This window comes from Rattus norvegicus, chromosome 1, assembly GCF_021556685.1.
Source record: "Rattus norvegicus strain SHRSP/BbbUtx chromosome 1, alternate assembly SHRSP_T2T, whole genome shotgun sequence".
NCBI classification, from domain to species: Eukaryota; Metazoa; Chordata; class Mammalia; order Rodentia; family Muridae; genus Rattus; species Rattus norvegicus.
In genome coordinates, this window is record NC_141534.1 from 156,813,293 (window position 1) to 156,828,846 (window position 15,554).

Consider the following 15,554-nt stretch of genomic DNA (forward strand, 5'->3'; position numbering starts at 1 on the left):
CTTGGGAATCTTCAGAAAAAGCAGTGTATAATTATTTCTTTTGGCTCAGCAAAAGAAAAAGAATCCCGCCAAACTGGACATCTTTTTTAGCACTGAGTTGCCTTTTTAAGGACTGTGGTTCAGTTGGTTTCAAACCAATGGAAGTTTCTCGGGGATAAATGTAATGTATATTTTCAACTTCAGCAAGGATTATGTCATAGTCCTGAGCAGCTATATATGTTTTTATCCTAATATGGCAAAAGCTTAGAGAAAAATGTTACTTTCTTGCTTTTTGAGTAGAGAAAACATTTCTTGGGAAAAAAAGGAAAGTTCTGGTCTTTTGGAACAACATGAAATGCAGGTTCAGTGGAATTTGGTACAAGGTCACAAAACATGGAGTGGCAGGAATTCTAGAGAGTCAGCCATGATTGTTCTTGCTTGCAGGAGAGCTCAGATGTGTGGCAGACAGTAAGTAAGCAGACAGCTGCTTGCTTTATCACACAAAGCCCCAGAGACCATCCTTGAAGAGATGCTAATATGATTTGTGAGATGGGCTAGCCTCATCTTTCTGAAGAAGACAGATATGTGGAAAGATGAGTAGGACTTTGAGAAGTTCAAGTGGGCCTTGAAGTAGAGCGAGCTGAATATTTCAAAGGAATGGAGGTGTGAGGTAGGTGAAAGGCACTTGAAGGCATTGCATAAGGAAAATGGAGAGGAAGGCTCAATAGCAGACATGGGGGCCCAGTGTAACACTGGAGTTTTGACTGCTATTTCCAGGCAGACAGGAGTCATTAATACACCTCCCAGGGAGGAGCCTTAAGCTGAGAGGACCTTAGGTTGAAGCCCACCATTAGATCAACGTGGAAACTCTGCCAATGGAGGAAAGGTTTCTCATGGCCACATGGGTTATGAGGGGTCGATGGTATCCACATGTCTTTATATAGTGGAGTGTCAGGGCTGGGTGGGGGAGGGTGGCCATCACAACGAAATGCAGCCTTGACCTTTTGAAGGCAGATTCTCATAGGAACGTTCGGCTGAAGATTTATCATGGGGACTGTACTGTTTGGGCTAATGACCTCAGCATGCCTTTTTGCTTATTATTGCCTTTAAAGGAAAGGCCATCTCTCCCTAGAAATGCTCTTTGGTTATTTTTAAACTGTGTGGTAGGGGGAAATTAGTGGAATTCCTAAGGTCATCTCCAGCTGTTTTTCTCCAGAAGACCAGCTGAATATTTCATGAGATTTGCTCATTAGGACTTTTAGCCTTCTGTGAAGCATTGTCCTGGGTCTGAGTCAGGGCAGTCTGGGAAATAAGCAAAGGGGGAGCTTGAGGAAAACGGAGCCAGTGCTGAGATCCTTGCTCCTTTTGACATTTAGTAGTAACCTTAAGTGTAGCTCTGAACAAAAGTGGTGATTTCCCTTACCTTCTCATATATACAAGTGTGTGTGTGTATGTGTGTGTGTGTGTGTGTGTGTGTGTGTGTGTGTGTGTGTGTGTAGGAGGGGGTATCTTTCTGGCAAATGACCATTCTCTTGAAGGATGGTTGGAATTTGAATGGTTCAGGGACCAGTTCAATATGACACACAAGCAGAAGAATTCCTGACCAAATCACTTGTTAATTAACATCATGAAGCGGTTACCATTATGGATAGTACTTCTTACTCCATAATGTTACTCAAACAATTTTATAGAGAACAAGCCAGGTATACCTTAAGACTTCAAGGAGGGTTTCAGTGGTATTTGTTGGCATCTGTAACTACACTACTCCTCTTGTGTCTTAGGGACTAAGGAGAGGAAGGCTTAGGGTCAGACAAGGGGATGTGTCTGTGAAGTGAAGGCAGATGAAGACATACCCCATTGCCTCCACAGGCAACTATGAACCCTTCTGTTAGCCAAAGTCAAGGCTATCTGCTTCAAACTCATGCTGTGTTAGAAAGTGAATAGGCATGCATGCCTTCTCATACAGCGTTTTATTTACAAAATGTCTTCGGATATGTTGTCTTATTGGCTCCCTGCAGTGTTTCATACCAAGGGGGGTGGCAATGGTTTGTCTCAAGTTCAGAGTGGAATAAATGGAGCCTTCAGTAAGTGCTTTATCCCTGGTCAGCTAGCTAGTAAGTGGGTGACCACATTTCTAACAATTCGCTGTGGATTTTAGTCTCATGATTTTCCCTTGTGACAATGCCAAACAGACCGAGAAAAGGGGGCCAGTTTTCCCTCTCACCATAGAAGCAGTTTAAGGGATATCTTTAATGGAAGGAAACTTGGCTGCACATATGCTTGAGCATTAAAGGAGAGTCTGTATCATGGCTTTTTAAACATGACAGGTCAGAACACCTTTGTCTCATCAGCTCTGGAACAGGGGTTGTTGTTTAAGTTGGTGTTCAATGAGGTTACAATAACAATGTGCAGTTACGCTAATGAAAACAATACTTATTTATTACCTGGCTGGAATAAATAGTGGGTTAGTAACATTAGCCAAAAACAGATTCTGAAAAGTTTCCGTCTTAAAATTTCTATTGGAGATGGGGAAATGGCTCAGTGGGTAATGTGCTTGTCACCTAGACGGTAGGTTCTGAGTTTGAATCCTCAGCACGACATTTAAAAACCAAACAAAACAAACAAAACCAGTCAGGTGAAGTGGCCCACACCTGTGATTCCAGTGCTGGGGAGGGGAAGACAGGCAGCTACCTGGAGCTCACTGATCAGACAGATCAGACAGTCTAGCTGAAACAGTAAAATCAGGATTAGTGCCTGACTCTGTCTCAAATCAGTAAGGAGGAAAGCAAACATGGAAGATATTTGGCACTGGTTTCTGGCTTTTGTACACCCCACTACACATATACGTATGCACATGTGTGCACATGTGGGCACCAGCTATATGAATGCAAAAGAATTCTAACACTGATGTTGAAAATAGATCCAGTCTCCTTTTCCTTTCCTTTGCTCTGAAACATTTGGAGATGAGGTCATTCTTGTCTAGGTAGGCAGAAAATTTAGAGGAATGCTCCTAACCTTTTAATACCTCATTTAGTATTTATAAGATTAAAACAAAGAAGAGGGGAGTCATCCATGAAGAGTGTAGTATGTAAGTCGGAATTTCACTTAGAAGTTAGAATAATTCGGATACATTCATTAACAAATAGATAGTCTTTTAGACACTGTCTATTTGTTTTATTCTTCTTACCAAACTAGTAAGATCAGTATGATTTCTACTTTCAGACAAGCTTGATACTCAGGGAAGCTACGTAGCTTGTACTGTAGGATGCATACAGTCTGTGCTAGTCTATTAAACTCCAAAGACTGTGTTCTCTACTACTCTCTAGGAGAGATGTAGAAGCATTCCAAGGGCTAAATGAAAGAGTTAATATTGGCAGTAGGGGTATTGGTGAAAGGACTGGGTCATAGGAACAGTTTCAAGATGTTTCCTAGCTTTTGCAGCTTCTAGAAGACATGCCCCTGACTTCTTCCTCCAACTTCAAAACATGCCATTCCAACTGGATTCTTCCAGGTATCTCCCCCCACTTTCTTGCCCCTTCACATAAAGTCCCCAGAGTTATGTTGGCACTACCTAGATAACCTAGTATAGATAATCGCCCTATGGCAAGGTCCTCAATCTCATTTCCAAAGTTCTTTTTATTACACAAGGCAATGTATTTGTAGCTTCTAGAAGATACCATGTGGTGAGAGTTGGAAGACAATCATCCTGCCTACTACAGAGTCAACAAATACATATATGGAACATAAGTTATGAAAATTTGTGTATGCTTTTTATAATATAGCTTGGCTTTTATTTATTTATTTATTTTTGTATCTTTGAATTGACTTGATTTTCCTCTCTACCCTCTTCCCCTGTCCTTCAATTATGCAATAGATGAGGTACCAGCTATGAGTCAAACACCATGCTAGGTGCTGGTACACTGCACAGTAATAATGCCAAGGACTCTGCAAGGTATTGAAAAGAAAAAGGTAGAAGCAGAGTGGAGAAGTTATTATAGAACTAGAGACCAAGATGTCACACTCTTGACTTATGGTATGCTAGAACTGGGGTCAAAGTCTAACTGGGAAGACTGAGAACTGTTACCATCTTAAGAATGCAATCCTCTGGGGTTGGGGATTTAGCTCAGTGGTAGAGTGCTTGCCTAGGAAGCGCAAGGCCCTGGGTTCAGTCCCCAGCTCCGAAAAAAAAAAAAAAAAAAGAACCAAAAAAAAAAAAAAGAAAGAAAGAAAGAATGCAATCCTCTGAAGCAAAGAAGTGCAGGCAGACAGGAGCGGCATGTAGATCTCTCCTGAGAGACACAGCCAGAATACAGCAAATACAGAGGCAAATGCCAGCAGCAAACCACTGAACTGAGAATAGAACCCCCGTTGAAGGAATCAGAGAAAGAACTAGAAGAGCTTGAAGGGGCTCGAGACCCCTTATAAACAACAATGCCAAGCAACCAGAGCTTCCAGGGACTAAGTCACTACCCAAAGACTATACATGGACTGACCCTGGACTCTGACCTCATAGGTAGCAATGAATATCCTAGTAAGATCACCAGTGGAAGGGGAAGCCCTGGGCCCTGCTAAGACTGAACTCCCAGTGAACGTGATTGTTGGGGGGAGGGCGGCAATGGGGGGAGGATAGAGAGGGGAACACCCAAAAAGAAGGGGAGGGGGAGGGATTAGGGGGATGTTTGCCCGGAAACCGGGAAAGGGAATAACATTCGAAATGTAAATAAGAAATACTCAAGTTAATAAAAAAAAATTTTTTTAAATTGCGATGAACCCCCCCCAAAAAATAAATAAAATCAACCAAAATGTTAAAAAAAAATGCAATCCTCTCACCAACATCTCTTTTACCCAGACCTGAAATTTAGAAGACTTAAAGAAAAAAATCTCTTCAAAGACCTCAATCATGGGGTCTGCATGAGTATGCCTGTAGGAACCTGTAATTTATTTGCTAAAATGGGGTGAGAGTGTGGGGGAAAAAGAGAGTGTCCTGAGGTAAGAGGAAAAGTGGGGGCTGTCACACTTCAGTCTCAAGGCAAGGTGGAAAGGTGGAGAGCTGGTGAGATGTGAGCCTTCTTGTGAAAGGGTGCTCACAGGGCACTCACTACGCCAAATGTCATCCTCATGATAACCCTGTCCAGTGTGTTCTGCTATCCATACAATACAGACCAGGGGACTCAGAGAAGATTAGTCTTCTTCCAGATTTTTTTTTTTATTACTTAAAGGCCAGTATGTTCAGCAGCAAGTCTTTATGTCGTGGGGAATGATCATGGCATTCAAAATCATCTGTTTAGAAGATGAAGAGGATGGAGGAAGGCCTTGTCCATTGTAGGAACTAGTGTATCTTTGATAGCATGGTTCATGGGCTGAGCAGAGATATGAGTGGGTATAGGACGAGGGTGAGGCACCCCAGGGTACCATAGCTTTTGAGACAAGGATGCTAAGTGTTGCTGCTGTACTGGAAACATCTTTAGTATCTCCTTGAAATTTATGCCTCAGGTGTGCATCACTCTTACAGAGACATTCATTCTTGGGGTGTTCAACTCAGTGGTGTAGCTTCACGTTTGATAATCGCTGAACTCCTTAGCCAGTCATTGGCCATTTCTGGCCTACTGGAAATCTTCTCTAGTGATCCCAGTCATGGTCAGGGTGTAGCCCTGGGTAGCTTGCTTGCTTCGTCCCTACATACTAGATCCGAGCAGAGTTTAGATAGGGGAGAAGATCAATTAGTGGTCTCATCTCTCTATAATATTGTCACCTAAAACCTGCAATGAAACACTCCTAGATGAGGTCCTACCGCTGCCCTGTTACATGAGAATCACTTGGGGTAGGTAGTAGCAGGAAAAGGAGAATTTTAAAATTAGTATCCGGAGCGATGGGCCTGACTGTTGGAACTTTATATGTGCCCTATTTGCTCTGATTGATATCTCCATTGCCCACTTCCATTTCTCCTGAGCATTCCTGATAGTGCCCTGCCTTCCCCCAACAGAGCTGGAAATTTTCAGGTGATGCAGTAGCTAGCTTTGGAAACCCCCAAGTTAATTCATCTGGAGAGAGTCCTTTACCTCCAGCCTGGCTGGGAATGTACATACCTCTACACAAATGAGGCTTTTAAAGTCTAAGCCGGTGACAGCTCCAGTTGAGTTAGCTTTATGCTTCTGGGTTTAATTCCAGTCTAGTTAATGAATCCGCTGGTGCCTCCATTCTTTTCCTTTAACTGTGAAACCTGGAAAATCATTAAATCTGGGGTTGGTCCGTAATTCCCACTTGCTAAAGTGTGCAGCTTTTAGGCACGCTGGGAAACGCAGCGCATCTCATCTAGTAATAATCTGTATTTCCACCGAAATGGGATCTGCCCTGGAAAAAGAGATTTTCTTTGAGTGTCCTGGTTCCGATGTCAGGCAGCTGTGTCACCTGAGGCACTCGTCTAACTCGTCCCTTTGTCTGCATTTTCTCGTCTGAACAAAGAACCAGTGAGGATGCTCTGGTGCAGCTGTTACTGTGGGTGTGGAGTGTGAGCTCACTCTCACCACAGCTGAAAAACAACTGGTATGTAAAGGGATCTGTTCAACTTTTGATAATCGCTGAACTCTTTAGCCAGTCATCTGCCATTTCTGACCTACTGGGAATCTTCTCTGGTGATCCCATTCATAGTCAGGCAGAACAACACTGTGGGTGGGGATAGTTTAGGAAATATGCATTTCTGCAAGTCAGTACCTGCTATTAAGCTGGGTGCTCTGGTGATCCCTAGGACCCACGTGGTGGGAGGAGAGAACTGACTCCCACAGGCTGTCTTCTGACCTCCAAGTGTGTGCCTTGGAATGATCATATTCATCCTTAAAATGAGCATGAGTTCCTCTCTCTCTCTCTCCCTCCCTCTCTCTCTCTCCCTCCCTCTCTCTCTCCCTCCCTCTCTCTCTCCCTCTCTCTCTCTTTCTCTCTTTCTTTCACACACACACACACACACACACACACACACACACATGCATGCATGCACGCATGCACACGCGCGCACACACACACACACACACACACCATTTAAAAATATAAACTCTATCATCTGGGAACTAAACTGGAGGTGCTGTGAGGGACAGCAGGAGCCTAATCCAAAAGTCTTGCTTAGGCTCGAGCACCAGAGCACCAACAGCATGAACTGCTCACTGTAACGATCTCCAAATAAAACCCAAACAAGTACCCAGCCCAGCAGGTACACAAACATCAACACAGAAACAAGTCCTGCAGCTCCTCTAAAAGATCATTGCTCCTTCACAATAAATCTAAAAATACAAAAGTGGGTAAAAGTCAAGATAAGGAAGCTAGAAGTCTACACATGAAAACAGCCCAGAGGGTACAAACAGACAGGTGAATAAGTGAAGGAAATCAATCCAGAACCTGCAGAGGAAGGCCAGGGAGCAATGGGAAAGGCAGGACCGTGGATGCAAACAGGATAGTGGGATGCATGCAGTTCTGAAGGGCAGGGAGAAAGGAAGCCAACAGGTAGAACTGACAAACTGGTTCCACCTTGGTATAAGTGTCAGCCTTCATGCCTGGTTGCACATGTGTGTGGTGTAGGGTATTCAGGGGAGGCCTCTCTGCTGGGAGGGAGACAGGCAGATTCTGATACTGTTCACCCCATCCTCAGCTTTTCCTGCATCCATGCCAGCCAAGGCTACCACAGAAGAACCCCGTCTTGAGACAGCACCCCTCCAAAATGATGTGGTGTGACAGATGGTTGTGGCTTGTGAGCTTTTCTTTCTTTCTTTTTTTTGTCTTTCTTTCTCTCTTTCTTTTTTAAATTTGTTTATTTATGATATCACCTGCGACTGATTCCATTCACCCTCCAATGCCACTGTGATTTAGGAAGGATATGAGGTAGCTAACTCTATGCACAACGGGATGTGTAAGTATTACTACCAGGGATGGTGAGGTCATTGACCAGAGCTTTCCTTATTTTTATTTTTATTATATTTTGGTTAAGCACCCTTCTCTCTAACTCTGACATATTCGTATTTATTCTTCTATTGCCCAGCGGGGTTTTCCCTTCTTTTGAGTTTTCTTCCTTAATGTCATGGGACTGTCAGAACAATTTGCTTTTCTTCTGAAAAAAACTTATCATGTGAGAGCCACAGCTGGCATGAGTTTTCCTCCCCTTTCTTGGGGCTCAAGGCCTTGACCGGTACACCAACAGCTTTGCAGGAGAGCAGAAGATGGGTTCGGATTCCCGTCTTCCAGCAGAGCATCCTGGGAAAGAGATTTTTTAATTACCTAGGTTTTAACTTGAGGTTTGGTCAACAAATGATTTTTGTTCTCTGCTCTTTGCTATTAGCAAAAGTAGGTGTTGCTTACAATCTTGGTTTCACTCTTCAGTTTAATATCTGGACAACTGACACGGGAAACACTCACTTTTATAGATGAGCCATGGCGGAGATGACACACAGGAAATGTCAACCAAACAGTCCACATTCAAAGTCTCTCCCATCGGGGTTGCTGTTCCTAGGACTTTGAAGATACCCTAGTGTAGTGTCTGCTGCTGAGAACAAAATCAACTTGGGGAAAAAAAGATTTATTTGGTCAACACATCCTGATCAGAGCTCATCATGGAGGGAAGACAAAGCAGGAACCAGAACAGGGCGGGAACCCGGATGCAACCTTGGGCTGCTTTCTTATATTTTTGGTTGTGAGCCTAGCCTTTAACGGCTGAGCCATCTCTCCAGCCCCTTGGGCTGCTTTCTTATAGAACCCAGGGCCACCTGTGTGTGTATGTGGGGGGAGGGGTTCTGTGACATGGCCATGGTGGGCTCGGCCTTCCTAGAAAATACTCAGTTAAGGAAATGCTCCAGCAGACATGCCCAAAGACCAGTCTAGTGGAGCAAGTTCTCCAGTGAGATTTCCTGCCTCCCAGGTTACTCTAGTTTGTGTCAAGTGTACAAAACCAACCATTGCATTGTGTGACATCTGCAGTGTCCTACACGGAGCCTTTCAGTATCTCCCTAAAGAAAGGAACACACTCACTCATCCCACACATGATTCTTAGACTCTTCCATAAAACAATAGTCTTAGAGAAGTCACATGATATTCAAACCACAATACAAACCCTGAGGCAGAACCCTGTGGATAGCATGAACTTGAGATCACTCTGGAACCTAAAGCTTGGTTCTTGTGAAGTGGAAGCTCCATCCCCTACCTGCCCCCAACCTGGGTATCTTTATTTTCTACAGATACTTGATACATTTTATATGTGAGTGGCAGGTGCTGTGGACCCAAAGCTCTCAGAACCCAATCCTTACCTGGAAATAAGTGGGCGGCAAATGAGTAGAGCTGAGTTTGAGATGGACTGATGTCTATTGTGATAGTCTGAGTCAGGTGCTAATGGAACACACTAGAGGGCCTCCAGCCTGGCATAGAGTAGTTAGAGAAGGCATCTAGTAAGGAGCAGTTAAGTCAGGACCCAGAAGGAAAGAATAGCTCATGCACAGACCTAATGACAAGAGGAATAGCAAGTGTTGAGCATGGGGTTATGAAGGGAAAGAGCTCAAGGAAGAAATAGGTGTGAGTTCCCAAACTGTCATAAGGACTTTCAGTTTCAGGTATTGGATCATGGAAAGTTGGCACAGCGTTTTCAGCTTGGCATATATTTTGGTGGGAGCTGAGTTGTAGAACAATCACTTAGCAGCATGAAGAACATGGGTGGGAGGCTGGACACAAGGATGTTTCTGCTCACCACTGGGATACTTCTGTGAATCAGTGATTCCCTATGAGCACAGGAACATTCTTCACTTCCCCTCACCACAGAGATTATCTCCCTCCTTACAGGGAGGATGTGCTAACAGTGCCATGTAATTCAGAGGATGCCATATCTTATAGCCACAGTCAATGGTTCCTCTATGCTTAAGGAGAGAGTGATGGTCCACAGACGACAAACTTTATTTTGCCACCTCGTTTTGAGGAGTCCACGTGGAAATGGGCACTGAAGATACCAGTGACAGGGTGATCTATTCTGTTAAAACAATTGGCAAAGATAGGTATCACCTGACGGCAAAAGCCTTCTTAGGGCTCAGTCCCTTTGTTTGTAAGAACACAGCGCCTACCTCAGCATCAGTCTGTGGGGAAACAGAAGGAGTAGCAGGCACAGTGGAGGTGCCCAGGAAACACTGGCTCCCTTCTCCCATTACCTACCCCTTCTTACCAGTGCTCCATTTCAGACTGAGAGCTAGACCCTTACAGTCCTTACAATAACCAATGCAGTCTGGACCACTTCCTCTCTGACCCACTCTTCCTGTTATCCTAGCTCACTCTGTGGTGACCGGCCCTAGCCAATTTGTGGTTTACACTCCCATCTCAGGGTGCTTTGATATCTGCACAGTGTATCTCTTCATCTTTCTCAAGTTCCTGTTCAAATGTCATGTCCGTGAGGCCCTCAACCAGCTCCTCTTATCTCACAGGATTGTTCTACTTTCTGTCCATCTTTTCTTTCCACAGCTCTGTCACCTTGCAACATCATAGTCTAATTTATAGACTTTAGAAGTTTTAAAGAATTATCTGTATGATTTCATCTAACCAGACTCTTGCGGGCCATGAGTAAGGTCTACACAATCAGGAGCTTCCCTTCCCTGCCTGCTGCCTTTCTAGAGTTCAGAAGGGCTCTCAGTTGGCTGACTGAAGGCACAAATCAAACAGTCACTTAGTTCCTAGCTAACTGCCATCTGAAATAGTGGGAGCAGGCAAGGATGCGGTACTAAGGAGTCTCAACTGTCCTCCAGTTAGCCTCTTATGATGAGATTGGATAGAAACTCCTGACTATTTACCTAGGAGAGGGTGCGAGCCCTGCACTGCATTGGGAAATGAGAAAATTCCCCTCTGCCTTGCTATTAGTCTTCTCTAAGAGGCACCTTTGTTTGTTTGAATCCTTAGACATCAGGGTATGCAGCACTGGTTAGCTTGCATTTTTTTCCTTGGATGTGTGGATTTCCACCTGTGGCAGCTCTTCCCATTTCTAGTGTGAGACCATTGAAATTGTTCCAACTCCTGGAACATAGAAGCAATCTCATTCTGAACCAAATGGCAATACAAGGAAGGCTTCACTGTGACCGTGATCAGTATGTGACCTAAGTCCATTTCCTTGCCAACCTTTGAGATCTGATGAGGTGGCTGTGTGTGAAAGAAGGAAAGAACCAAGAAGGCTATATCTTGGTGACCATATGTGTTGAAACTGATTGATGGACTGATTCATTCACTATATTTATTAATATTCAGAGACACAATAAAATAGGGGCCTGAGAGCAATTATAGTATGATCTCTCTCTCTCTCTCTCTCTCTCTCTCTCTCTCTCTCTCTCTCTCTCTCTCTCTCTTTCTCTCTCAATAACATATAACGTGCACTATTATAATTATACACGGATAAAAGGAATAGATTTTCATATTTATTGATGAAATATATATATTCACATACATATGCACTTTTGGAAGAAGGAGGGGGCTTTTGTATCAGTGAGGTGTCTGCTGCTAATGTGAAACTTTGGTGGCTTCTAACAGTAAATGTTTGTTTCTGCCATAGCTGTGGGTCAGTCAAAGCCACCCTGTTTCAGGTGGGTCAGGTTCAAATCTATTACAAGAAGGACATGAAACATTAGAAACAATAATTTAGTATATTATACATCTTTCCTCTGGCTATGAAAGTCAGTAAAGGCTTTGTGGAGATTGTAACTCTGATCTGCTTTGAAGAATGAACACTTTCTAAGGCAGGAAGGCAGGTGTAGCATATGTAAGGACATGAAAAGTTTAAAAGGACATTAGACATAATGCATTCAAATATATGTGTGTGTATATATATGTGTGAACATATGTGTATGTATATGTGTGTGTGTGTGTGTGTGTGTGTGTGTGTGTGTGTGTGTGTGTATGGGTATATGGTCTCTGTCTCTGTCTTTCTTCCACAAAAAAATAAAACAAGAAAAACAACAAAAAATGAAAAAAAAACAGAACAAGAACCAAAAATACACAAAAATGTTCGAGTCCCTTTTGATCAAGCAGTCTTTTTGTTGTCGTTTTGTTTTGTATTGTATTTTGAGACAATGTTTCTCTATGTAGACCTGGCTGGCCTTGAACTCACTCTGTAGACCAGGGTGGCTTTGAATTTTGAGATCCACCTGCCTCTACCTGTGCCATCCAAGCACTGGGATTAAAGGTGTGTGCCACCATCACTGCCGCCACCACGAGCACAATCTTACTTAGTAACAAAAGTTTGGGTTCAGAGGGAGCAAGAATGTATTTCACTGGCTAGTCTTGGTACAGGATGCAAGACATATTCTTTTTACAGTCGCTGCTTTACTTGATTATTATAGTCTGCAAAGGACACCCTGCTGTTGAATATAAAGGGGCAGATAAAAGCTCTGGTAGAGTAACTCAGTTAATGGCTTATACCTACAGGCCAATGGTAGCTGTGCAGTCGTTCTGTTTTGCAAGGTATCTACGCATAAACTTCACTCGCTTGTGTGCACACTGTCTTTTCTTCTTAAATGACACTGCTTTAAGAAACACTTAGGCCTGTGGCTTTGAGCATTTAGACTTGTCAAAAGACCCGTGCCTGGGAGTAAATCGTCTCCAAAGTCTTGCCTCATGGCATTCCTCAAATTTCATCCTCTTATTTCAGATTTAGGATTCCTCTAGGCAAGTGGGATTCTTACCTATCTTGGGACTCAAAGGTGCTGACTTGGGATGATGGGATGTTTTGAAACTCACCCCTTTCTTCCTTTCCCCCAGTTTATATGTACATATCAGTAAGCGTTCAGAAATGAAGAAGGACAAGCTTGGCAGTTTCCTCCAGACCCAGCAAAGGTTAGAGGTGCAGCCCAGTGAACTGGATCATACTAGTCTAGTTCTGCCCTTGGTGAGTTCTGCTGCACTGCAGAATGCAGACGCACACCAGTGGAACGCTCCCACCTGCGAAGTAGCTAGCTCTTCGAATCTTTCTTTCCCGTTTCTTTCCCACAATTCTCTGATACCCTCAGTCACATGGCCTGGGTCCTGCTGAATTCCAGCATCACATTTTAAGCCAGGAATTTCTAAATCAAGACTCTCCACTGCTCAGGTGGGCTGTTAAACATTGACAAGCGTCTTTGTGTGGTCCATCTCTGTGGCCTAGAATTGGGGAGAAGCATGTTTCTGACTCATTGACCTTGAGCTCGAGAAGCTGGAAAAACTGGTTTTCTCAGTTCAAAAACCATCACCTATGGCCACTGAAAAATATACCACTGAATGGTGCTTACAGGAGTTTCTTCTCATTGACTAGTGTTTGTCATTCCATGATTCTCCAGGTCGAGGATGCACCAAGGAGTCTGCTGCTCAAGATGGTGATGAGCATGGAGAGAGACTGTGTCTAAGACAGGTCCAGAGAGGGTGCACTGAAGAAATTCTGCTGAAGGCGTATACAAGGCATGCAGCATCCTCCTGAGACCTGTTCATCCCATAGACCACTGCTACCTCAAGGAACCTTGCTCTTATGATTTTGATGTCATCTGCCTAAAACTTTTGTGGATTCCAGTCAAGACTTTTACTACCAAATAAGATACCATTTAATTTTGCATCCTGTAATCATCCTGGCTGTGGTCTCAGCTCTTTTTCCCTGAGAACCTCAAGCTACATTTGTTTGTTACAATTGTTCCTTTTGTGTAAATTGTGCTCCAAAATGATCGACTTAAGTTTCCTGACAGAGGAGGAACAAGATGCCATCTTAAAGGTTCTGCAGAGGGATGCTGCCCTGAAGAGGGCTGAAGAGGAGAGGGTCAGGTAAGAGGCAAAAAAGGTGCTTGGGTATGAAGGAAAGAAAGAGGCAGTTCACAGAAAATAGAACTGTTTTCTTCTCAGGCATAACTGGTAGTTTGTCTTGCAGCCTAAACTTACACATTCCATTTTTAGGTTAACTTCCGGGACAGAAGTTTCCCTCCTGATGTTTCTTAATTTTCCTACTGGGCTCCCCGCAGAAATAGGGTCTCAGTGAAAAACTTTAGCAAGGCGTGTTACACATATGTTGAGTTCAAGGCATGTTACACATATGTGGATTTCAAGCTACTCCAGAAGGTGAGGTGGACGCGCTCTAGCTCACAGTTTGAGATCAGTGAGATCCTATTCTTTAAATTAGGAACACACCCCTATCTGCCATTGACTCCATTTAAGAATGAGTGAGTCATAGATGAGGCATGATGACTCATGTCTGTCTGTAATCCCAGAATTTAAAAGGTTGAGTTATAGAGGGACTGCCTGGAGTTTAAGATTAGCCTGGATTATCATATAAACCCTATCTTTTAAAATATAAAGAAACAAACAAAAACCCAAACAACAGAAAAGATTCTGGAGGGATAGTTGAGACAAGTGCCACTTAAGCATAATGACCTGCTAGGCATGGCCACATGTCCCTATAATCCCATTGCTAGGCAGACAAAAATTGATGAGGCTTCCTGGCCAGCCAGTCCATCCGAATGGGTGGCTTCCAGGTGCAGCCAGAGACCCTGTCTGAATAAACAAGACGGAGAGGAAGTGAGCATGAACACCTTTTGCCAACTTCTGGTCTCCACATGTTCCTGCATGCATGAATGCACACTTGGGCATGAGCACACACACATGCACATACACATGCACATGCCAATACCACATGTAAAAAATAAAGAAAAAATTAAATACAGAAAAGAAGAAATGTAGTTTAGTGTTTTGTTTGGGGTGTGTGTGTGTGTGTGTGTGTGTGTGTGTGTGTGTGTGTGTGAGAGAGAGAGAGAGAGAGAGAGAGAGAGAGAGAGAGAGAGAGAGAGAGAGAATGAGAGATGGGGTGGGGAAAGGAGAATGATTGAGACAGTATTGTTATATAATCCAGTCCAAATCCTGGATTTGAAAAAAAATAAGTAGTTCATGTTTCTGAACACTTTCAGAATTGCTAGGATTGGTTTTAAGAGAAAAATTAAAAGTGCTCTCCAAACAGGTCAAGTTTGCATTTGACTTGGATCCTTCAAAGAAAAGTGCCAACTTAACCTTTTACTCTTTTTTTTTAAATGGAAGCCAAATATTCCCTATCAACATTCCTACCACATCCGATCATCTCCATGGTAGAAAGAACACCAAAGCTTGCTGCTGGATGACTGGACTTAATTCTTCACTGTTCCTTCTAGGTTCTGGGTCCTGCAACCCACTGTCTCTGTAGTCATAGGCTTTGAGAGCAGTGAAGGGGCTCCTGAATGTAGGTTAGCATTATTACCCTACTGGTTCCCATTCCAGTTCTCCAGAAGGAGCAATAAGCTGTGTGCTTATTGCTGGAACATTAGGACTCCAAACAATGGACTTATTTGACTAAACATGAATGCTTTATAAAATGATTCAATTCAAGCACGATAGCATGCCCAATTATTGCTACTAAGGACAGTAAACAAACAGGTTTATCAAGTTACAAGGGGTTTGATATGCTCCACATGTCTCACGATTTTGCACTCTTTTGTGGAGTCGGGCAATAGAGTACAATATGATGACCCCCCAATGATTGCATGTGGAAATTGACTATGTGACTTGCTCAACTAGTAAGTTTCACAAAGTGGAAATCA

The 15,554-nt window shown here is 43.3% G+C and overlaps 1 protein-coding gene across 22 annotated transcripts in view; it reads left to right on the plus strand.

Annotated features, from left to right (window-relative positions):
* The window catches only part of Sytl2 (synaptotagmin-like 2), a 107,585-nt gene that overhangs the window by 31,409 nt on the left and 60,622 nt on the right, over positions 1 to 15,554 (plus strand). For all 22 annotated transcript variants that reach the window (NM_001108492.2, XM_087570043.1, XM_087570074.1 and 19 more), the window contains 1 exon segment: positions 13,287 to 13,758. In NM_001108492.2, coding sequence (NP_001101962.2) covers positions 13,658 to 13,758 — 101 coding nt within the window. In that variant the 5' untranslated portion in view covers positions 13,287 to 13,657.